Source organism: Trachypithecus francoisi, unplaced genomic scaffold, assembly GCF_009764315.1.
Source record: "Trachypithecus francoisi isolate TF-2019V2 unplaced genomic scaffold, Tfra_2.0 Lachesis_group12, whole genome shotgun sequence".
Taxonomy (NCBI): domain Eukaryota; kingdom Metazoa; phylum Chordata; class Mammalia; order Primates; family Cercopithecidae; genus Trachypithecus; species Trachypithecus francoisi.
The window spans coordinates 75,739,041-75,762,105 of record NW_022681457.1 but is presented as its reverse complement, the minus strand read 5'-3'; the positions used below and the strand labels follow the sequence as shown (position 1 = coordinate 75,762,105).

Here is a 23,065-nt window from a genome sequence, read left to right as displayed (position 1 = left end):
GTTTATTTTGAGAAGCCAGCAGGCAGGCATTGAAAGACTGTCAAGGAGTAGACATTTATTGAAAACCAACAGAACTCCATTGAGTGTATTAACTCAGCACCATCCAAAGATTCCCTTTTAGTAAACAGGGTCATCAGAGAGCACCTGAGATCCATTCAATCCCTCCGTGCCTCAGTCCTTATCTGTGAAATGGGATGGCGACCCTGCTCTCTGTCTACTGCCCACAGGAGAGGTGAGCACGGGGTCCGGGCTCCTAGAGATGAACATATTGATGGTAAGTCTACTGTCTTTTTACAAACAAGGACAAAGCAGTTACATCCAATCAGCTGGGGGAAGAGATCTGCTGCCAAGTTTAGTAACTGACAGATGGCTGCAAGTAAAGGGGTTGGTGAACCCAGGAGGGACCTCAAGGGTTACTACAAGGACAATGCTGGGGAGGAAGAAGGCCAAAGTGAGAATGCTAAGGAGTCAGCTGTAGTGACTGGAGCCTCAGCCATGCATCTTACAAGCTGCTTGGCTTTGGGCAAGTCACTGCCTCCCTGAAACTCCGTCTCCTCATCTGAAAAAAAGAGGAAGGCAATCATGCCTAACTAAAGCATTGTAAGAATACGAACTGGGAAAATAAAGCCCATATTTATTTGCACAGTGCTTGATAGTTTACTAAGCAGATTACCTGTTTCATCTCTCAGATTCCCACGGGGAAGGAGGTAACATCTGCTGAGTCCCTGCTGTGTGCCAGGCACAGGACTGGGTGTGCTGTTTACATTCATCTCATGCTAGCTTCATAACAGCCTGCTTGGGTAGTATCGTTTTACAATTGAGGAAACTGAAGTCACAGTGCTGGAAAGTGGCACAGCCAGTATCTGACCTCAAGATTGCCTGATTTCAAATCCTCAGAGGCTTCCACTGCAGTGTGCCACCTCCCTTGAGTTATAGAACCTCCACAGGCGTTTCATATCTCTTTGACCTCATGGTCATTTTGAGATTAAAATGAGATAAATTACTTAACTTCTCTAAACTTCAGCTTGCTCAACAATATACATATATATTGCTGACTATAGCTGACTAATTAAATATAGTATGAATGAAATATTTAATAATAAGTAAGAGTGCAATTATAAAGAGGAACACTTGAGAATAAAAACTATGACTTACTTGCCTCTGGTTGTCTGATGCCAAGCGTGCTTACTTTTGGCAGGTATTTCAAAAGTTGTTTAAGTGAATGATTGAATGAATGAGTGAAGAGATAGTTCTCAGTCATTACCTCCCATTTCACAGCCCTTCTGCCAACATACACATTGATCTGGGGCCAGATTTCTTGCTGTTGTAAACCACTGGAGACAAGTAAAGCTAGGGAGTGTAGATGATTCTGTATGGCTCTTCCTCACCACAGCACATATAAGATAACTTCATTCAGCCCTCCCTGTTCATTTATCCATCCATCCATCTATCCATTAATTAATTAATTAATTCATACATACATCTAGTCAATAAACATTTATTGAAATACAACCTAATGGAAATCAGGTACAACCTCTTTAAAGAAATGCATTAAATTTCCATTTAAGATAATGGCTCTGCATGTGGTCACACTGTCCCAGAGATCATCACAGTGTCCCAGTTGGATGTGGGTGTAGGCATAGGACACCCATGAGATCCTGCCACTCACCTTGGCACACGAATGATGAGGGTGTTTCCCCTGGGTGAACTCGACCTGTGATGAATACCACCTTCTGCTCTGCCCCTTCCCGGAGATTGTCTGTAAGATAAAATGAAAGATGGTTGCTAAGGAGGGCAAGGAAAGCTGAGTCTAGTGGTTGGTGTGTGGCAGGGAACCCCAGAGGGAATGGGCTGGATGCTTAACATTTATCTCTTAAATCATTGGGTTAGAATCATTAAGTCCAGCCATTGCTGACTAATTTAATTACGTCCCTACCCAATATTAAAAGACTGCATTCACTTTCTTTGGTGCAACTGATCATATTATATTAATATGTACTATTTACAATCATCCAAGGAAGCCACATGAGTGAAGTTGAATCCCAAATCCATTGACTCTGACCTTAGGCAACTTGTGTATCCTTTCTAAGTTTCCATTTTCTAATCTATAAACAAGGATGACAATATATCCTTGTTTATAGATTATAAACAAGGATTTTAATAAGGTTGTTGTGATGATTAAACAGGCTTACACATTGCATAGTATACAGTAAACATTCAGCAAATGATAGAGTAGAGAAGGTGGCTATTTATATATTAGTAATAGTAGCATCTGCCATCTAATTAGCTCCTTTTGTGTTGGCACATTATATACATATATAATCCTTACAGGAACATGCTGTTAATGTGTTTTTTTAATAGAGGCAGAAACTGAGGCTCATGGAGGTTATATAACTTATTCAAGGTCACACAGCTGAAAAGTGGTGGTAGGAGCTGAGATGAGAGCCCAATCCCTTGTCTGGCCTTCATTTCCCTTTTATCTTAAACAACTGGAAAATTGGACAAAATATGCAACACAAGTATTTTCAGACATTGAACAAGGCCAATGCAAGATAATCAATGAGAGAAGGAAAATAAATGAGATATGCCCTACGATTGCCATGACTTTTTGCCTGATGATCCCTTCTAGACTAAAGAGCAGGGAGGTATTCCTGAGCAAAGCATAGAAGCCTCACTGAGATTCAAGTTCAACAGGTAGTAGCTGGGAAACTCTGTGAGCACCGGAGATGAGGAAGCTCTGTAGAAAAAGAGTTCCAGAAATTTGTACAGGAGTCCTCTTGATTCTTTGTTGGATTCTAAGATGTGCATACATAGGGTGACTCTCCATGATGTCAGGAAAAAATGACCAGGGAGCTGTGAACTGCACAGTCCTTAGGGGTCACACAGGGCTAAGAATCATTTGAATTCCCACAGCTAAAGAGGAAGTCCTCACTGATCATCCAAAGAGAATGAGAACTCAGACAGGCAATGTCTTAGTGGTAGGGATAAACTACTCCAGACCACCACATTCACAAAGCTTTAAAACAAGTCTCAAAAGGATCAAATTGAACAAAAGAAACTTAAATTCTTGCTGTTCAAAGTCCAACTCTCTTTAAAGGAAGACAACAAAATCCAGACAGTTAAAGCAATGTGTAATTTGCAATATCCAGCATCCAATAAAAAATTATTAGACACGCAGAAAAGCAGGAAAATGTGGCTCCAAATCAGAACTCAAGCTCTTTCTGTCTCTACAGAAGTCTAATTTGTATAATAAAGTTGAACTATTGTGCAAAGATATCATCAGACAAGAGCAACAGCCAAGGGTGGCATTCCCAGTAAGAAACATCTAGGGAAGGATACTCAGCAGTGGGCAGAAGAAGGGCTGATTGATACAGAACACAATTACCTGAAGGAAATTTAGAAAGGAACATTGAGAGAGGTTGAACTGAAGGATTTTATCAATGTTTGAGGATAATCTGGAGGGAGAGAATAGAAATAATTAATAGGCTTTCTCCTTCTGAAATGCTGGAGACATGCTCTTTTGAACGTGGTTCTTTATCCCAATAGTCAATGCACCAATGTCAGAGATGAAACTAAAAATATTAACCCTATTAAATCTGATTCTAAAGGCTTGGGACTTGCTTGTCCATTGGGATGATCAGTATGGGTGGAGTCACTGCTTCCCCTGAAAGGCAGCAAGAAATATCATGGAACCAAAATATAGTCTTGAGAACTCACTCTGCTCAGCTCTGTGCTAGGCACCTTTAGGAACAAAGGGAGAGAGAGAAGGCTCACCTGCCCTGAAGAAGTTTATTATTTAAAGAGGAATTCGACACCTAAACATTTCCTGGACTGAATATAAGCTCCTCAAGGAAAAAACTGCAACTTCCATCGGTGTATGGCTAATGTCTTTCCCAGGACCCTGCATGGAGTAGGTGCTCAAGGACTGACTATTGAATTAATAAACAAAAATACTTGTGTAGATGATGGTTTATAAAGAAATATAGACTCATATTATGTTATTTAATCTTTATCATGCCTCTGTGAGGTGGACAGTATTAACTCCATTTTATGGGTGAGGAAATGAGGCTCACAGAAGGGAGGGACATGCTGAAGGTCATTCAGTTAGCAGTGGTAGAGTTAAGTCCCAGCACCCAGCCAGTGGCTCTTTCACTACCCTGTTTCATTCTGGATCCACTAATAACAATATAAGATCCCCCTTCTACTGCATTTCCATCTACAATTTACACAAGAGAGCTTGATTTTATCTTATTATGATGGAAATTGAGCTGCTGTCTTAGTATTTATATCGCTTTTTCACTTAAAAAAAATCACCAAGCCCTTTTAAAAAACACCGTCTAAAACTGACCCCATCTCTCCCAGCAGTCCAGAAATGATAAATGGCACTAGGGAGGCCCTTGGTGAAGGCTAACTTTATGGATGTCTCCCCTGACCCAGTATCAAGTCAATTGCATCCAACATTTCTGCTGACCACAGGGAAATGCAAAATGGGCATTCTATTTGCACACTAATTTTACTGAGCCCTTGCGTCTTCATAAAATGATAACATGGGGCTAATAAAAATCAAGCATCTTGGGTGCTAATATAAGCAAATGTTGATGCAGGCAGGTAACAAATTGCTTTGTCATTTAGAAGGCCGTAAAAGAGCATTATAATCATCTTCAGGCAAAATGGATGGGTCGCCTTTGCTTAGCTTTTAGCTTTCATTTGCAAAATCAATTTAAGGTAATGTAGCAGCTCTGAGGTGATGACTACCCCACCCCTTCCTGTTACCAAATCTCCAGACTCAGTGCAAAGCCAATTAAACGTATTCTTGGTGGAGGCAGCACAGATGAAGAAGAAAGTATGCTTGAACAAAGCCAGGGTGGAACAGAATGCAAACAATGATACCAAGAACAACTCATAAGAGATGGGACAACTAAAGAGCTCATGTAGGCTGACATGCTCAAGGGTACAAAGGCACACTCAAAAAACACTGGGGCAGCTACCCTTGGCTCCCCAGTTAAACAGCAGGTGTTTGAAGTAACATGTGCTTTGTGTGGCATCCTTAACATGCATGTGCACACACATATACAGACACTCCTTTGTCATTACAACACTCTATCATCTGCTATTTCCTTAATCATCACATATTTTTTGAATACCTATTAGATGGCCAGGCACTAGCTATTATTATTTTCATTTTACAGAAAACCAAGGGCAAGAGAGTTAAGTGACTTGCCCTAGTTCTTACAGCTAATGTGGCAGAGCCAAAGTCCCAAACCAGATAGCCTGACTCCAGAAACTGTGTTCTTAGCCTCTATATTATACTGTCTTCTAGTAAGGAGGACAATATCATCACATTGAAATAGCAATTAAGTAATATTTATGTAGTATTTATTCTTTGCCAGGCAATTTACATGCATGGTCTTATTTAATTCTCAAAGCAACCCAACGAAACATCTGCCATTCTTAGACTAGACTCTTATAGATTAGAAAATTGAGATACAGAAAGGTTAAATGACTTGCCTAAACTTGCATAAGTAGCAAATGTGGGAGCCAGAATTAAATGTAGGTCTTTATGATTCTCAAATTTGTGCTCTTAACTACTGTGTCATATTGACTTTTGGAGATTAAAACCACCCTATAGGGTTTTTAAAAATACATCCACAAATTCTTTGTTCACTTCCTCCTCTCAAGAGGTGGAGATGTACTCCTGTCTCCTTCAGTGTGGGCTGGATTTAGAGACTTCCTTCTAACAAATGAAATACTATAGAAGTGATGGTGTGCCACTTCTGAGATTAAGGTATAAAAAGACTGTGGCTTTCATCCTGGGTGTGATATCTCTTTCTGGAATGGCTCACCCTTGGGGAAGCCAACTGCCATGCCATAAAGGCACTCAGATAGCCTATGGAGAAGCCCACATGGTGAGGTACTAAAGTACCCAGATAGCAGCCAAGAGGACCTGTGGTCTGCCAAAGCCATGTGAGTGCATTTGGAAGAGGATCCCGCAGTGTCAGATGACTATAGCCCTGGCTGACAGCCTACTGCAACTTCACGAAAGACCTATGCCAGAACCACCCAGCTAAGCTGTTTCCACATTCCTGACCCACAGAAATAGAGACACAATAAATATTTGCTGTCTCAAGATGCTCAATTCTAGAGTAACTTGTTAGGCAGCAATAGATAATAGACATCTCCCTGAAGATAACTATATTTATCCTAGTTGCTATGTAGAACTTAAGTAACTTTGCATCTTATCTATTGATGCTGACTTTCAGTGAGGACCAAAGCCATAATCTTGGTGCCAAGATGTGGAGAATCTCAATCTATTTGGCCAGTTACTATGGATCTGTGGCTGGTAGAGGTAGATGCCAAGAGGCCCCAAAGAGCCCCAGATGGGTCTCTGAGGACAAAAATCTCCCAGAAGTTCATATTGTCAGTTTTGTTTCCCCATCCCTCTAGACAATGACTTGTCATGGGGATTGAAATGTTAATGTGAAGGAAGAAGGAAATGCTACTGGGAGGGGAATGTGGAATGCTACAATGGGTGAAGGATTTGTTGTTGTTGTTGTTGTTGTTGTTGACACCTGAGCCTTTTTCATTTCCTTGACTTGATTCCCAAAGGCATGATAAAGTCAAGAAAATGCCCTACTATGGGTTTCTAAACCAGACAAGTTTCAGTCTTTTCTCCAATACTCCAGGGCCCAAACAGGTTCATAGTACTTTTAAGGTGGAGAAACAAGACATCGCAGTGGCTGGTATTACTCGGAGGGCTTGCTCAAGACTGGAACAGCCCTGGCACTGGTCTCCCTGTGCCAGCACCACCCTTTCCAGTCCACCATCTGCCTGGACACCAAAATGGTCTTTCTAAAATGCAAATGGCAGCATACCACTTCCTCTGTGTAAAACCCTTCAGCAGCTCTCTATTGTCTGCAGAGCAAGTCCAGCCCCCTTAGCCTAGACCATCCCTGTCTCTGGTAGCTGGTGGCTGCTTATCTCTCCAGCCGCTTCCACAGCCCCCGGCCTCAGCTAACACTCCTTGGTTCCCAAGACACGACATGTTCTCCCACACCTCCACACTGGGCACATGTTCTTTTCTCTTCCTAGGATGCCAGCCCCCATCTTGGCTGTCTGGCTTACTCCTACTCAGCCTTGAAGACTTGGTTCAGATGCACCTCCTCTAAGAAGGAAAGGAGGAAACTAATGTTCATCCAGGACTTGGACTGGGCCAACCTTGGTGTTAATGTTGCTGTGTTTTATCTGATTTTATTGGCAATGTGAGAATATCACTCTGTTGCTGAGACAGACAATAAAGAGGGAAGAGATGCTATGAATTATAGTAAGAACATGGCCATAGTACAGAAATTTATTGATTATAATTTTATGAGAATATATAGGTTTAGGAGACATCAATAGAGCCTTCCTGAAAGCAGCGGAGAAGTACTAAATGCATTTGGGTAAAGATGTGACTTGATGGCATTCCAGACATTCAGGGTTAGCTCTGCCTCACTGACTGATGGGGGGATCCAACAAGAGGAAAGGGCTAGATGAGGACACTGGGGAGGACGTGTTCCCTGTGTTTCTTCTGTACCCTGAGGGAGTCCAGTGAAAAGTCAGCTGACTTCCCTGGGTAGATGGACTGGGTCTCATAACCAGGTTCCACAAAGCATTGACTGTGAGACCTTGGGCCAATTATTTATCCACCTTGAGCCTCAGTTTCCTCACTTATAAAATGAGAATAGTAATCTCTAGCTCAGAAGACAAACAATAAGCAAGAGACTTTATATCCCTGCCCATGGCTTCACCGATAATAGCAGGTGTCATTTATTGAGTGACAAGCCATGGAATGGGGTTCCTCGGCATCAGCCCTACAGGTATGTTGAGCTGGAGAGCTCTTGGTTGTGGGGGTGCTGAGCTGTGCATTGTAGGATGCCCAGCAGCATCCCTTTCCTCTACCCTCTACATGCCAGTAACACCTCTCCCTCCAGTTATGACAATGAAAAACATCTTCAGACATTACCAAGTGTCCCATGTCTCCTCAGAGGCAAAGTAGCCCCCAGTCAAGAACCGCTCTCCTACAAGAATATTATATTTGATTCAAACTGGCCTTGTCATTAACTCTCCAAGCAAACCTTCAGTTTCCCAGACTTTGTATATATTTCCCTAACTCCTTCCAAAAGCCTCTCCAGATATTTCCAGACCACTGTGTCCTCACCCTCCTGTGAACTCACAGTTCACTGTCTGGACCCCTCATCTCATCATAAGTCATTTGCTGCCTTGGTCAGGCAGGATCAAAAGCCACAACTCAGATCTCTTCTGCCCGATGCCCAGCATCTGCTCTGCACTTCTGAGCCTCTGGATCATCCTGAGAAAATAGTGGTGTTGGCAAAGTTTATTTTCAGTTCCCGATTCCTTAGCATCCTCCATACCCCCATTCCCTCTCCTAGGCTCAGATCTCCCATGGCCTAAATCTCATATCTAAGTAGTAGATTCATTATGCTTTAGGGTTAGGGATCAAATGTTCTGCCCTTGATGAGCTGGAAGAAGAGAACAGGAATTACCTTTGAAAAGAGTATGTACATGACAAAGAAATATTCCTGAAAAGAAATGAAGCATGGATTCTGGAATGTCAGGTGTCAGGGACAGAAGCCTTTCTGGTGTACCTCCATGTCTTCACAAATGGATGTCTTAATATGTCTTGGACATATTAAACTGCTCTTTTGTCTTTTGTCTTTTTTTTTTTTTTTTGAGATAGAGTCTCCAGGCTGGAGTGCAGTGATGTGATCTTGGCTCACTGCAAGCTCTGTCTCCCAGGTTCACGCCATTCTCCTGCCTCAGTCTCCAGAGTAGCTGGGACTACGGGAGCCCACCACTACGCCCGGCTAACTTTTTGTATTTTTTAGTAGAGATGGTGTTTCACTGTGTTAACCAGGATGGTCTCGATCTCCTGACTTCGTCATCCGCCCTCCTCGGCCTCCCAGAGTGCTGGGATTATAGGCGTGAGCCACCGCGCCCAACCTCTTTTGTCTTTACAAAGCAGTAAGGATGCCTCTGACTTACAGGAGACTCACAGAGGCCATCAGAACTGCACAGCCTGTGAGATCACCAAGTAAAACATCCTCACTGTGAAGAAGAAGGGCAGAGGACCAGAAAGAACGAGTGACTTGCCCCTGGCCACATAGCTACAGAGTAGTCCAGGCAGGTAGCAGCCTCCTCTCACTATACTGGGCTGCCTGGGGCAATGTCCATGCAGGCTGGCACCTGGAAAGTAGCCAGTGGATTCCTGCCAAAGAAGTGAAGAAAAGCTCAAAAGTGATGAGATACAGATCTGAGATACAGGCGGCTTGGGCCAACTAAGGCATTGTCACCTTGATGGTCACAGGAGCAGCAGAGTTTTTCTCCCCAGACAGGCTGCTCTGCGGGCTCCAGCAGTTTCTAAAGCCCCCTCCCTCGCCATAGGGCTGGCACCTAGGCCTGGGAGCAGGTAGGTAGCCTTCCAGGGCAGGCTGATGGCAGGATAGATATGTAGGGGCAGGCTCCTTCCTCAGACAGGCTCCCTGCCTCTGTCTATCTTGATCCCAGCACCCTACAAACCCTCCAGAAAGGCAGAGCCAGAGCCACCTGCTCAGAATACCTGCTGAAGTTAGGGTTCCTGGGAAATAGACTCAGAGGCTCTGAGATTCCCATACAGGAGATTTACTGGGATTGCTCTTGGAAAGGCTTGTGAGAGGTACAAATGAAACAGAGTGGGGACAGTCTCAGCAGGGCCTTTCAACAATTCCATGAGGAGCTCTGGGCCAGGAGAGCCCTGCCTGACTGTTTGAGGCAGCAAGGGGGCTGGCTCTGTGTCCTGAATCAAAAGGATACTGGATATGTCCTGCCTGCCGGGAAGGTGTAACCCCAGTCAAGGCGGAGTGCAAGTCCCAGGGAGGAACTCAGCTGTGTGCTCTCAGCTACCAATGCTCCTGGGAACTGAGGACTCCGTCCTGAAGATGTGAGCAGTGCACACAGCATCTGTTATGCCAGCCAAGGTTGCTGAGAACAGAGCAGAGGCTCAAGATCTGAGGTTTCAGACAAGAAGGCTGAGGACAATGGACTTTCTTTTTTGTTAAATTCAGTTCATATTTTCTTACACTGACCACATGCCAAACTTTGGGCTGGTCCCTGAGAAATCAGACACTGTCCCTGCCATCCAGGAGCTCAACTGCTCTCCTACAAGAATACTTCATTCTGTAGGAAGAGAAACTGGCCAGTGGAGGAGAAATATCAGGACTTGTGGTTATAAATTTGAATTCTAGAATCAGACAGAAGAAGCATTAAATCCAAGTCCTGCCACAGGTACTTATGTGACTTTGAGTTCTGGGATCTGTCATTTCCTCATCTGCAAAATGAGGATAATAACATATCAAACTCATAAGGATCTTGTAAGAATTAAATGAGACAATGCTTCAGGTCTGTGTACATGGCCTGATGCATAGTAAGTGTTCAAAAGGGCACTTACACTGAGAGGTGACTTGGTCCAAATGCCTAATCTTACAGATGCAGAAGTGAGGTCACTAGACAGTAAGCAACAGGAAAGCCACAACTTTGCCTCTTTCACAGTTTGTATTCCCAGTGCCTGGCACACATGATGTTCTCAGTAAACACTTGTGAAATAGTATTTGTTGTCCTTTGGTTGAATGAGTGTATCCAGCTAGAATTGAGTGCACAGGCTTTCCCCAGGGTGTGCTCTGACTTTTGAATCCACCATTGGCAGACTCCAGAAATTCCTCACCAGGTTTAGTTTCAGGCTTATTAGCAAATGCAAATTGAATTACGAAGTGCCCTTTTGCAACAAGGACAACAAAAACAGTTTCCCTAGGAAAGGAGGGCATGGAGAGGTGAAAGCTGGGATGAAAGTCTAAGACAATACATTCTAATCAAACTTGATAAATATGTAAATTAAAGTAGCTAAACAGTTGGCTTTGACAAATGACTTCTTCGTAATGGATTTTTCCACAGGAAAGGTGAGAGTTCAGCCTGCCTGCTAGTCACAATAAGAGCCCTCTCCTGCTTTCCTGGCAATGCAGGCACATTGGGCAGCCACTGGGATGCTAAGAGGCAGAAGGAATGAATCCTTCTTTTAGTAGACGCCATTGGTTGAGCATCAGCTAGCTGCTAGGCATGGCCTTCATCGGCCCTGCAAGAGACATGAGAATCCCTGTCTCGTGGATGAGGGAGCCAAGATAAAAGTCGGTAAAGGCCGGATTCACCAGACTCCGAAGCCTGATGTCACCCAAGGAGCCAACACAACCACTTGTCGAGGAACATAAATTCAACCCTTCCAGTGGTTTTATTGTCACCTGAGGGTCTCACCAACTCAAAGCCTTACAGCTGTGTTTCCCCTCCCAGGACCTGGCACAGTGGAGGTGTTCAGAAAAGATCTGGTCCTTAACTTACTATGCAGTTCCAGTGGGCCCCTTTCCTGTGCCCTCTCTCAATCTGTTTTCCACCCTTAAAATGAGCTGTTGGAGTCATGCTAGCTGAAGGCCCAGTCATCACAGAGTAGAAATGGGTGGTCAGTTTGCAGATTCTCTGGAAATACATGACAATTGTCATTTTAAGCCACTAAATTTGGGAGCGGATTTTAAGCCACTAAATTTAAAACATAAATTTGTTATGTATTAATAACTAAGAATAATTGTTATGAAATTGATGATGATTCCAATGGGTTACAGTACAACAGGTAAGAGGTGGCTGAAAAGGAACCGTTTTGAGCAGTTACTGTATACCAGGCACTTTACATACATAGGGATCCAAGTCTCACCAGGCCCTGTGAGAATTGTATTGTGAGGCTCAGCACGTTGCCCTGGGGCTGCAAGGCTAGCAAGACTCTGAGCTGGAATTTGAACCTTCTCTATCTCAGGAGACTAGTCTTTCTTTTGACACTCCCAAGGGGAAATTTGATTCTCCAGCTATACTACAGAGATGTTATTCTGTGTGTACTTACGTGCAGGCACCTGCACACATCTGCGTCTGACTCAAACTCCTACAAACACCTGAAGTTTTGTACGAAGTTATTAGAGTTGAGGTGCAAACGGAAATTCAAGTTAAACGGTTTGTAGCCTTGGAAAGACATTATTAATACAATTTCCCCAAGCAGAGAACCAATATATATGAGCACTCCAAGTGCTTCAGGAAAAGTTTCCTTGTAGGCCTGGGAGTAATGTGATCCTGACCCTGAGTGGAAGATCTGTCTTGCCCAATGCTGGAGGAATTCAGATTTGAAGAGTGTTCTTTCTTTCCTATTGAGATCTTCATTGAGTTGTATAAAAATACCACTTTCAATCTCAAATCCCCACTGGCATTTTTATATAAGCACCGAAAATGCTACTGGGCTTTGGAGATTTCACTTAATGAAGGGAAAGTATTTCTATTAAAGAGTGTAATTTTTTTCTCTCTCTCAACATGACATCTTCAGAGCAACCAGAGAAGCTGAATTGTTCTGGGCTGAGAAAACAAACCAACCCATGCCTTGCCCACGAGTTTGTTAAACAGACTGTGGAATGGCGCCAGCCAAGGAAGGCAAGAAAGGGTCAGTCATGAGGGAGAAATAAGAGTAAGGATACTGAAGCAACTCCCATATGCCCAGGACTTTACAGTTTATGAAGCATTCAGGTGCCACCGCCCAAGCTCAACACCGCCGCCATTGCATGTTGTCTGAACAACTACAGAAGCCTCCTGCTGCTTCCTTCCTCTCCTGTAGTCCATTTTCTGATGGATGGATCTCACTCTCCTGCACCCAGTCCTGCAGCAGCTTCCCCATACACTAGAAGCTAACCCAGGCGGCACTGGCTAGCCGCGTGTCCCCTGCCCAGCCTCTTACTGTTCTCTCACCTGCTCATCACACCTCCTCACACCTTTCTAGTTTCCTCACACCTCTGTCCACAGGACGCTCCTGGGTCCTTAGAGCTGGCTCCTTGGGAACATTAGCTCCATGGCAAAAGGAACTTTGTCTTGTTAATGACTGTGAACCCCGGCCACACATTCACGCTGCCGCATATCTACCGAGTCAATAAAATACAGCTATCGGTTATTGAGTGATGTCTGCTGGGGAGAAAGAGAACCAGAAGAATAAGACTCAAAAGGTGGCTGGGATCAGCAAATTGTCCAAGGTCATATAGCTGGCAAGTGATGACAGCAGAGTAGAACTAAGTCTGGTTAACGTTAAAGCTGGTATTCCTTCTCCCTCACCCCAAGCCTTCGTTCACTCACAGAGAGGTCACAGAATGCCGTAGGTGGGCTGGGGGTGTTGGGCAGGGGGTGGGGTGGGTGAGCATGACCTTAGGCATGGCTGTACCTGATTTAGAATTCTCGCTCTGCCACTTACTAGCTATGTTGTCTTGGGGAAAGTCACTCAACCTGTGAGTGTCTCAGTCTCCTCATCTGTAAAATGGGAATAATAATATTCATCTTATTGGGTGGCTGTGAGGACTAGGTGAATTAAAATAAAGTACTAATAACGGTGCTTGTCACCTGGTAAGTCCTCAATTAACTGTGGCTATTATTAGTCCTTCTACATATGCTTCTTGAGCTCCCAGTCACCCCCTCCCCCAGGAAGCCTTCTTCACCCCCAGGCAGTGAGTCACTCTCTGCTCTGTTCCCTCCAGCCCCTTCTGCTATTATAGCAATTGCCCAGCAGTATAATAGTAATTTGCTTCTCTTTCTGTCTCGCCTTTCCCCTCTGGTGACTCTGAGCTTTTTGGGGGCAGAAGCCCTGTCTTATTCATATCTTCCTGGCATTCATTTTCTTTGTCTCAGACAGAGAGGGCATTTTGACATGGTTGTTTTGATGTAACAGTTTTGAAATGGCTGCATCTAAATGTAAAATTGCTTTTGAAAATTGCTAGGTACTGTGTGAAACAGACTCCCGCCACACCCATCGCATGCTGGATCTTCAGTGTCTTTCACTCCCACCAGTTCCTTAGTGTTCCTGCCATCCTCATCCCCAGCCTTGACCCAGAGCCCACCCTGACTGAGCCCAATCTATTCCCTCTCCCCCCTCCCTAGCCCGCTTTCACAGAAGTAGAGATCAAGGATGGGGGAAGTTCTAGGATGAGAGGAACTAGCCTGAAATGTCTCTGTGGCACATTATTTGTTAACATTTTTTTAAGAAGCTGAAGGTGTGATGGTTTATTTTCTCAACTGTGTCAAAATGTCCTCATATCAAAATAGGTGAGTCAGAGCAGCCTCATCAATGTGGCTGAAACAAAAGGACAATGTCAAAAAGATATGAAATCTGCATGGGAAGCCACCTGGCATGCAATAGTCCTCAATAATGGATTTTAAAACATCCATCATTGTAAGTGGATTAACAAGCAATCAGCTACACTTAACACCAACTCTCCTGTAGCAATTACTTTTTGTTCCAGTGAGGATGATTCTACTACCATAAAAATCAGAGGAGTTAAGGATGCTGTCTGATATCACACAGGAGTCACAGAACAGTGACGATTAGAGCTGAGTATGGTCTAATTAATGTTACCATTTACAACCAAGACTCTAAGACAGAAAGTGATTTGACCAAGGTCTCACAATGTACTGGATTGTTACATGTTGGATCAGAAACACGTGAGCAGTTCTTAGAAAACTTCTCCACCCCGTGCCCTAAATTCTAGGCCATACCGTCACCAGCGAATGGAGTCTTTCTTTTTTTTTTTTTTTTTTTTTTTTGAGATGGAGTCTCGCTCTGTTGCCCAAGCTGGAGTGTAGTGGCCGGATCTCAGCTCACTGCAAGCTCCGCCTCCCGGGTTCACGCCATTCTCCTGCCTCAGCCTCCCGAGTAGCTGGGACTACAGGCGCCCGCCACCTCGCCCGGTTTTTTTTTTGTACTTTTTAGTAGAGACGGGGTTTCACTGTGTTAGCCAGGATGGTCTCGATCTCCTGACCTTGTGATCCGCCCGCCTCGAATAAAATAAATTATAAAAATTTAATTCACAGGATATGTTTTCAGAGAATGTTTTTATAGAATGCCATTATGCGCTCCTCGAAAAAAACTCCTAGGATAAACCTGGATTCTTTCCACAAATTCTACCTCAGGTTATACCTGGGGTACATGGAAGTAGAGCTGGAGAGACCTGGGTTTCAAGCTGTATGGCCTAGGTAAGTTGCTCAGCCATGGTTTCATCAGAAGCTAGGTAAGGAGAGCTGTATAAATCACGGTGCTCCACAAAGGTAGCTTTCAGTATTAGTGATTTCAGAAACCTTCAGTCCTACCTTCCACCTTCTGGCAGAGCCATTCATTTAGAAAGGTCTAGGGGGGGTCTAAAGGTGCTGGCAGGTGCTGCAATCCTGAGCTGAGAACCGGCGAGGTGAATTGGCATAATGGTTACAAACAGGGACTCAGGCACAAGTGCAGTGACTGCACTGCTCTCTGAGTGTGTGACCCCAGGCAAGTTACTTCACTTCTCTGTGCTTCACTCTTCTTGTCCATGGAATGTGGGTCAGAGCAGACTGTCTCACAGGAATGCCCTCAGGAGTAAATGAGGTTGTATTTGTAAAGTACGTGGAACAGTGCCTGCCACATAGGAAATCTGATAGAAATGTTTACTAACTAATAGAAATACCTGATAAAGAACAACCAGTCAGGTGCTCTGCGTCTGCAGAGGACATGCTCATTTCGGGCCCTCCCTGGTGAAAGCCTACCCTCACACAGAGTCTCCTGTGGACAGTTCCTTCATGCTTTCCCCTAGGTATGTGAGGCTAATACACTGGCAAGAAACACGGTTTATTTTCTGGTTCTTTTTTTTTTTTTTTCTGAGACGGAGTCTTGCTCTGTCACCCAGGCTGGAGTGCAGTGGCCGGATTTCAGCTCACTGCAAGCTCCGTCTCCTGGGTTTACGCCATTCTCCTGCCTCAGCCTCCTGAGTAGCTGGGACTACAGGTGCCCACCACCTCGCCCAGCTAGTTTTTTGTATTTTTTAGTAGAGATGGGGTTTCACCGGGTTAGCCAGGATGGTCTCGATCTCCTGACCTCGTGATCCACCCATCTCGGCCTCCCAAAGTGCTGGGATTACAGGCTTGAGCCACCGCGCCCGGCCTATTTTCTGGTTCTTAACCCTGGCTGCTTACTAGAACCACTCAGCAGCTTTGTAAAAATACTGATGACCAGAACATGCCACTGACTGCTCCCACCGAGATTCTAGTTCAGTGTTCTGGGGAAGAACTCAAGCAAACTGTTCTAATTCGCACTGTGGCTGGAAATTGTGCAGCTGCAACGAGAAGAGGACCAGTGGTCGAGTGTGAGCTTGGCCCAGGCTCTCTGCTCCCTGGGTCTTGGTTTCATCATCTGTCATAAGAAGGGGCAGAGCTAGGTGGTCTCTCAGTCCCCTCCAGTTATAAAACACTTAAACTCAAGAGGATCAGAAGCCCCAGTAAGTGGCTAGGGCTGGCTCTGATTACACCACACTGGTCAGAACAACAGGCAAGGGTGTGGGGTGAGTAGACAGGAAAACATGCCTACATCAAGCAAATAATTTTTCTCAGACACAGTCTCTTCCTTGGAACAGGACAAGAAGTACCAAGATAATAGACGTGCAGTGTCTCCAGGGAACTCACAAAGCTTCCTGCAAACAGATTGGATTCGTAAGAAAATGTAAGCTGCATGCATGAGGAGAAGGAGAAAGGGATTTTTCAAAGGATGAAGGAAGAGGGTTAACATATTCACCACCGCAGAAAAGAAGGAGCCCAAATACATGCATGTCAGGGTACAGATCCAGGCTCCTGGGAGGGCAGGAGAAGGGAAGGAAGGGAAATCTCCATGGTTGAGCACCAGCTCTGTGCCAGGCGCCAGGGGGCGCATTACTTATATAAGCTCATTGGATCCTGCCAGCCTTGCAGAAAGGCTGGCACTCTAATCCCTGTCCTGCAGGCAGGTTAGAGAGCTGTGCCACTGGCCCCAGTTCGCACGATGAGCAGCTGCGACGTCAGTCTGACTCCAAAACCCTGTGCTGTTCCCTGACAGCTTGATGCCTCACTTATCCAGAGCTTCCTGTTCTTGTAACGTCACACACCCAGATCACAGCAAAGAGCCAGAAGGAAGCAGAAAAGTCCCTAGAACAGTGCAAGTCAGACACACAGGGACCACAGTCAGGGTCCTGTCAAGACTCAGGAGAGGCCTCCCAACTTTTTGGGGACACTAGGGTGATGGGGAGATACCTCCAGATTTCTGGAAAGAAGGGGCAAAGTTCATTGTTAGAGAGCTGGTCCACAAACACAGAGGGATGCAGAATGGGAACTGGTAGGCCACCAGGAGACAGGTCCCTCCCAGGACACAGCTCCTGACTGCTTGACACTACGAACACCTCATCGAAAGGAAGCAGGTGTTGGTTGGCTGTGCTGCCGATGTGCCTTCAGAACTCTGATGGGGCAGTGACAAGCCCAGCCTGTCAGGGACAGGGCAGCCTGACAGTGCTAAGATGGTCAGGCCTGCTCAGCATAGCCAGCATCACAGTGGGATGATTGCACAGCTGCTGGCCACAACCAGGGGACCTGCCCTTACCCATCCCGCCGCCGCCACCCTTCCGCCCCACCTCTGCACTCTCCAGTTGCCTTGTGCATGTCACTCAGCTTCCCCTCAGCTCTTGCTTTGAGAGAAGGGCCAGGGATCATGCTCAGGACCAAACTGGCTCCACAGCACCCCTCTCTTTACTTAAGGGCTGTGGGGGAGAACAACACCTGTCAGAAAAGTCCCAGTCCCTTCCACTCACACACATCTTGAGAATTTACCCGGAACCCATGCCTTCTCTTTGCTCAAGGTCAGAGCCCTGACCACAGCCCACGGTGGACTGAGCTGACCCAGGCCAGATTGGGATCTCTTAGCTGTCTTCCTCCACACCTGCCCTCTTTCAGCACATAGTAGGTACCCCATATGTGAATGTTGAAGCGGATGGAGAAGCCCAGCCTGCTCACTTTAAAGCCACGCCTTCAAATAGCACCTGGTGACTAGCTCTTACTTTTTAATGGTGCAAACGTGGCGATAACAAGGTGGTAAATGTCTATTTGTCTTCCCATCTTCTAGCAAGGCCATTCTCCAACTCCTGAGTTCCCCACGGTGTCCTTTCAAAGCCCTTCTCTTTAATGCCAAGTGGAGGCGTTCCAGACAACAATTTGCATTTTCAATTCTTGAAATCATTAATATTTTAAAACTGCCAGCACCACGGTTTATTAACACACATTTCCTACCTGCTACTGTTAAAGGGAAACTTTCTATTTGAGAAAATTTGAACGTGGGGTGATTTCCCAACTTTGGTTCAAACTCCGCTCTGAACCCCTGCTCTTAGGACCACACAGTCTAGTGCGGGAGACGGATGTGCAAGCTGACAGTGAGAATTCTGAGTGCTCACTGAGTTGATTGAGTGAAACATAGAGGACTGAGGAGCCCAGAGGCTACCCCCTGGCTCAGCCTGAAGGGTGGACACAGGGTTCTTAGCGGAGGACTTCTGACTTTAGGGTAACATGTGTACAGATTGTGAAAAGAATGTAAGAGAATCAGAAGGCCTGTGCATAGACACTGGCTTTTGCAATTACTTTTAGTTGTCTTGGCAATAGATTGAGGTTAAGATCAGGGGTGTCTGAGTCAGACAGGCCTGGGTTCAAATTCCACCTCTGACACCACTGGCTGTGCAGCAATAATCACGGCTAACATTATTTGAGCAGTTACAGGGGTGTCAGAGAGAAGGCCGCCTGACAGCCCTAGGATGATGAAGCCTGCTCAGTGCAACCAGGGCCACAGTGGGGGTGATCTCACTGGGTGGCCACAGCTGTGGGAACCTGCCTTATTCGTCTTCTCCACCTCTCCCTCCCACCCCACCTCTGCACTCATCAGTATGGGCAATTTCTTTTAATTCTCACAACCACCCTGTGGGGTCATTCTTGTCACTCTCATTTCACAGAACAAGAGACTGATAATCAGACAGGTTAACTCACTTGCTCCAGGTCACATGGCTGGCCAGTGGATAAGCCTGGATTTGATCCCCAAGCACTGAGTTCTTCTGCTCCTTATTCCAGAGGTGGTTGTGACATTAAGTGGCACGTCTACATTAGCACAGCACTGGCACAGGTCACCCAGTCAGTAATGGTAGCTACTATGTTGCTTTTATCACCTTCTAAAGCCCAATTTGAGTCTCTTTTTCAATAAGCCCACCCTGATCTCTGTGGCCAGAGGCCGCTGTGCGTCCCGGCTCACAGTGCTGAGTAACTGCTGTCCTCTGTGTGCTGTACCTCTCCTATGCCATGGCCACCTCCCCTGGGGAGGGACTGCATCCTCTCCCTTTATGTTCACTCCTGGCAACCACCACACTTCTTGGCACATTGTAAGGCTGCAGTCAGTGTTTGCTAAATGGAATTGAGAGAAGACACTATCAACCAGATCAATTCCCAGAAGAAAATGTTTTCCAAAGGTCTTTAGTCTGGGCACATCAATATAAAAATGACGCAGCTATAATTTGCTTTCAGATTCAGACTGGGAAGATGAACTTTGACCCTGTCAAAAAATGAGAACAAATTAAATTGAAGCACAAAGTCGTTTCCCTTGTTCCAGGCTCTGGATTTCTAATTAATGTGCAGCACAATTCTGAAGACTGCAAGGGGATCAGTAAGATCGTGTCCGCTACCTTGCAAACTGAATAGAGCTCAAGATAGAGCTTTTTGTTTGCTTATTTGTTTTCCTTTTCTGAGATGTATTGTGCTTCTTGTGGTACAGGTTCATAGATGAGAGCAATCCCAGGTGATCAGAAAAAAAATGATTGCTAGAAGCTGACCTTGTACAAAAGAACACACAACAAAACAGCTCTCAACACAATCCCTTCCCGACCCTATCCCAGAGGATAGCAGCTTAGCCCCAGCAAGTTAGAAAAACCACATAGAATTTCAGTGGGACAAGCTGAAAAGGTGACGGCCACCTTGTGGCAAGGCCGAAGGAAGAATTCCCTCCGTGACTAAGTGCTGATATTTAACTCAGAGTTTTGGCAAGGCAGCTCTGGGGATTTGGCACCCAAGGCTCTGAAATATCGATACATGTTCGGAGACTATGGTGAGTGACAAGGACCTCATTCAGGCAACAAAGGGGCAATCAAATTAAGTCACCAGCTAGGAAAGGAAACTGACCTTGAACAAAGGGTAAGAGTGCAACCTGGGGCAGAGCCCTTTCCAGGAGTCGGCCACTGCTCCTGCCTGCAGATGGTAGAGAATGGGACAATGTTCTTCAGCCCAATAATCCCCAAACTTGCATGAGTAAGAGTCACCTGGTGTACTCATTAAAATTACAGGTAGGGGTTCCTGGGCCCCACTCCAGATCCACTGAATTAGAATCTCTGACACAGGGCATGGGAATCTACACTTTTAAAACTAGTGCCCTGGATGCTTCCTGTGATGATAAACCTGTGGAAATTACTGGTTAGAACACCAATACTTTCCTTATTGGATCCTCTGGTATACTCTCTGGCCTTGAGCAAATTATCCCTTCTCCAAACTTTCATTTCCATATCTGTAAAATAGGGATAGGAACCCCTGCCTCTCAAGAATATATTGTATTTGAGGAAGAAATAAAATGAGTAAGTTGGGGTGCAGACAGCACCTGGCACTTAGGAGATGTGCAGTGCATATGAATCCTGCCCTTGTAGGTGTGAAGAGGTCACTGTCCTCCAAATCAGGCCTCCAAAGATACCTTAAATTTCTCTTTCTGCTTTCAAATATTTGGCCCAGAGATACTGAGCATCAGCCTCAAATGCTCCTGTGCATCAGGGAGGACTGCTGGGGTGAGGGGGTTGGGAGCTGTGCCCCTTCCATGGAGCCAGTGCCACAGGAATCCAGAGCCCTCAGTGGCAGCAGGGTATCATGACAGTTTCTTTGGGAAGCTCTGCCAGGAAAAGCCAGGGTCGAGTTAACCTCCCAAGTCCTTGATGGAATCAGTCCAGGCTGACTAATCTTCCAGGTTTCTTCTCCCCACTCCTGGTTCCTGCCAGGTCTCTTAACAATCCCAATAAAGGGGACCCAGTCCAGACACAGGGGATCTCAACTCAGAGTAAGGCCTTTAGGGGTGCGTTACCTCCCAGCTCTTGGCTCAAGTCGGCCAAGAGATAGGATTAACTGGGGAGTGGGGGTGGGCCTGGCATTCAAGAGACCTGAGTGAGGAGACAACGGGCCAGAGACAGTGTGTGATGGGCTGAACTGTGTCCTCTCCAAATTCATACATTGAAGTCCTAACCTCCATTATCTCAGAATGTGGCTGTATGAGAAGACAAGGCTTTTAGAGATGTAGTAAGGTAAAATGAGGTCATAATGAAGTTAAAATGAGGTCATGAGGCTGGGTCCTAATCCAGTAAGACTGGTGTCCTTGTAAGAAAAGGAGATTAGGACACAGACATGTGTGAGCACAGAGGAGTGGCCATGTGAGGACAGGGGAAAGATGGCCATTACAAGCCAAGGGCAGAGATTTCTTCATCTCAGATTTCTCGCCTTCAGAACTGTGAAAAAAGAAATTCCTGTTGTTGAAGCCATTCGATGTGCGTATTTGTTATGCAAACCAAAGTCATGCAGAGGGCCAGAGACTTAGGCTTTCATGCTGGGCTCTTTTCCCTGGCTCTTTGGCTTGGATTTTGGGAAAACACTCCCTCAGTTTTCTCATCGGTAAAAGAGGAAAGCAGTATGGTTTACAGGTGAACAGCACATCTCTCTCTTTTTTTTTTTTTTTTTCGAGATAGGATCTCACTCTGTCACTCAAGCTAGAGTGCAGAGGCGTGATTATGGCTCACTGCAGCCTCAGCCTCCTGGGCTCAAGCAGTCCTCCTGCTTCAACCTCCTGAGTAGCTGCGACCACACCTGGCTAATTTTTAAAATTATATGTAGAGAGGGACCTTGCTATGTTGCCCAGGCTGGTCTCAAACTCCTGGGCTCAAGCAATCTGCCTGTCTTGCCCTCCCAAAAGTGCTTGGACTACAGGTATGAGCCCACAGTGCCCAGCCAACATAGGGATATCTCAAAGGAGATAATACTATAGGTATGGCCTGGTATATACTACATGTATCATGCATGTAATCTCCCCTCCCTGTTTAATCGTGTCAAGTTTGGCCAGCCCTGAAAGCACTCTGAAAACTTCAGTTTTATCACATAGGATATGAAGATCACAACCCTTGTCTGCCTCATTTAATAAGGTGGTGGGAAACCCAGTGAGATAACATAAGGGATAAGGTTTGAGAAAATATGAAGTACTTTATGGATGAGAGAAACCATGGAATCCAGGCAAAGCAGGATGTCACCCTCCCCAAGAGATGCTTTAAAATCGAGAAGTATAGGGCACTAAAAAGAACAGTGGGTTTAGACACAGGCTTTGGGTCCAAGTCACAGCTCTGCCATTTCTGTGGAATTTTAGACACCTCACTCAACTTCAGTTTCCTGCCTACAAAACAGGGATGATGACAGCTGTGATGGAAGATGCTAATACTTTGCATTCAAATGTCTACCAAGTCCCAGATGATTCTGCGGACTCCTCCAACTCAAGAAGTTTTCCCTCCTGTCCCCAGTGCCATCGCACTAAGGCAATGGCTGAGGACCCACTCCAGTTCTGGAGAGAAACTACTTCTTTCCATTCAGAATCCCATTCTGATACTCACACTGGGGGCTTCTAAAATCCTGACATAGAGGACCTCGGCATTGGCCTCCCTCAGCTTTCAGCTGGACTGACTAGTAGCACAGAGCCCAGCCTTCTGCCACTCCACATGTGCAGTCCACACAGAGTCTCATTCTAAATCACAGTTGACCTCTAGCTTCTACCCGCCATCCACCATGAATCAGCATCAGGATGAGGGAGAGTATTTGGGATGAGGCAAAACCACAACAAGAAGCGTGTTCAAAAAAATCTCTTTCCTCCAACTTTTATTCGTGGGAGGTTGTGTGCAAGGCTGGGCCTCAAAGAGGGTCTGAGTAGAGGGGTGGATTTGCTGTCCTCGAGGGACTTCCTAATTCTAGGTCGTCTGGCTCCATTAACAAGCAAAAACATTAAGTTGTCAGGACTTGAACCACTGATCAGAAGGTGAGGTCAAAGCTT

At 45.5% G+C, this 23,065-nt stretch overlaps 1 protein-coding gene across 2 annotated transcripts in view; it reads right to left on the bottom strand.

The window, feature by feature from the left end:
- Positions 1 to 23,065, bottom strand: part of AGBL4 (ATP/GTP binding protein like 4) — a 1,514,939-nt gene that overhangs the window by 159,337 nt on the left and 1,332,537 nt on the right. For both annotated transcript variants that reach the window (XM_033226452.1, XM_033226454.1), the window contains exon 7: positions 1,670 to 1,759. In XM_033226452.1, the coding sequence (XP_033082343.1) occupies positions 1,670 to 1,759 (90 nt within the window). The remainder of the gene's footprint in view (positions 1 to 1,669; positions 1,760 to 23,065) is intronic.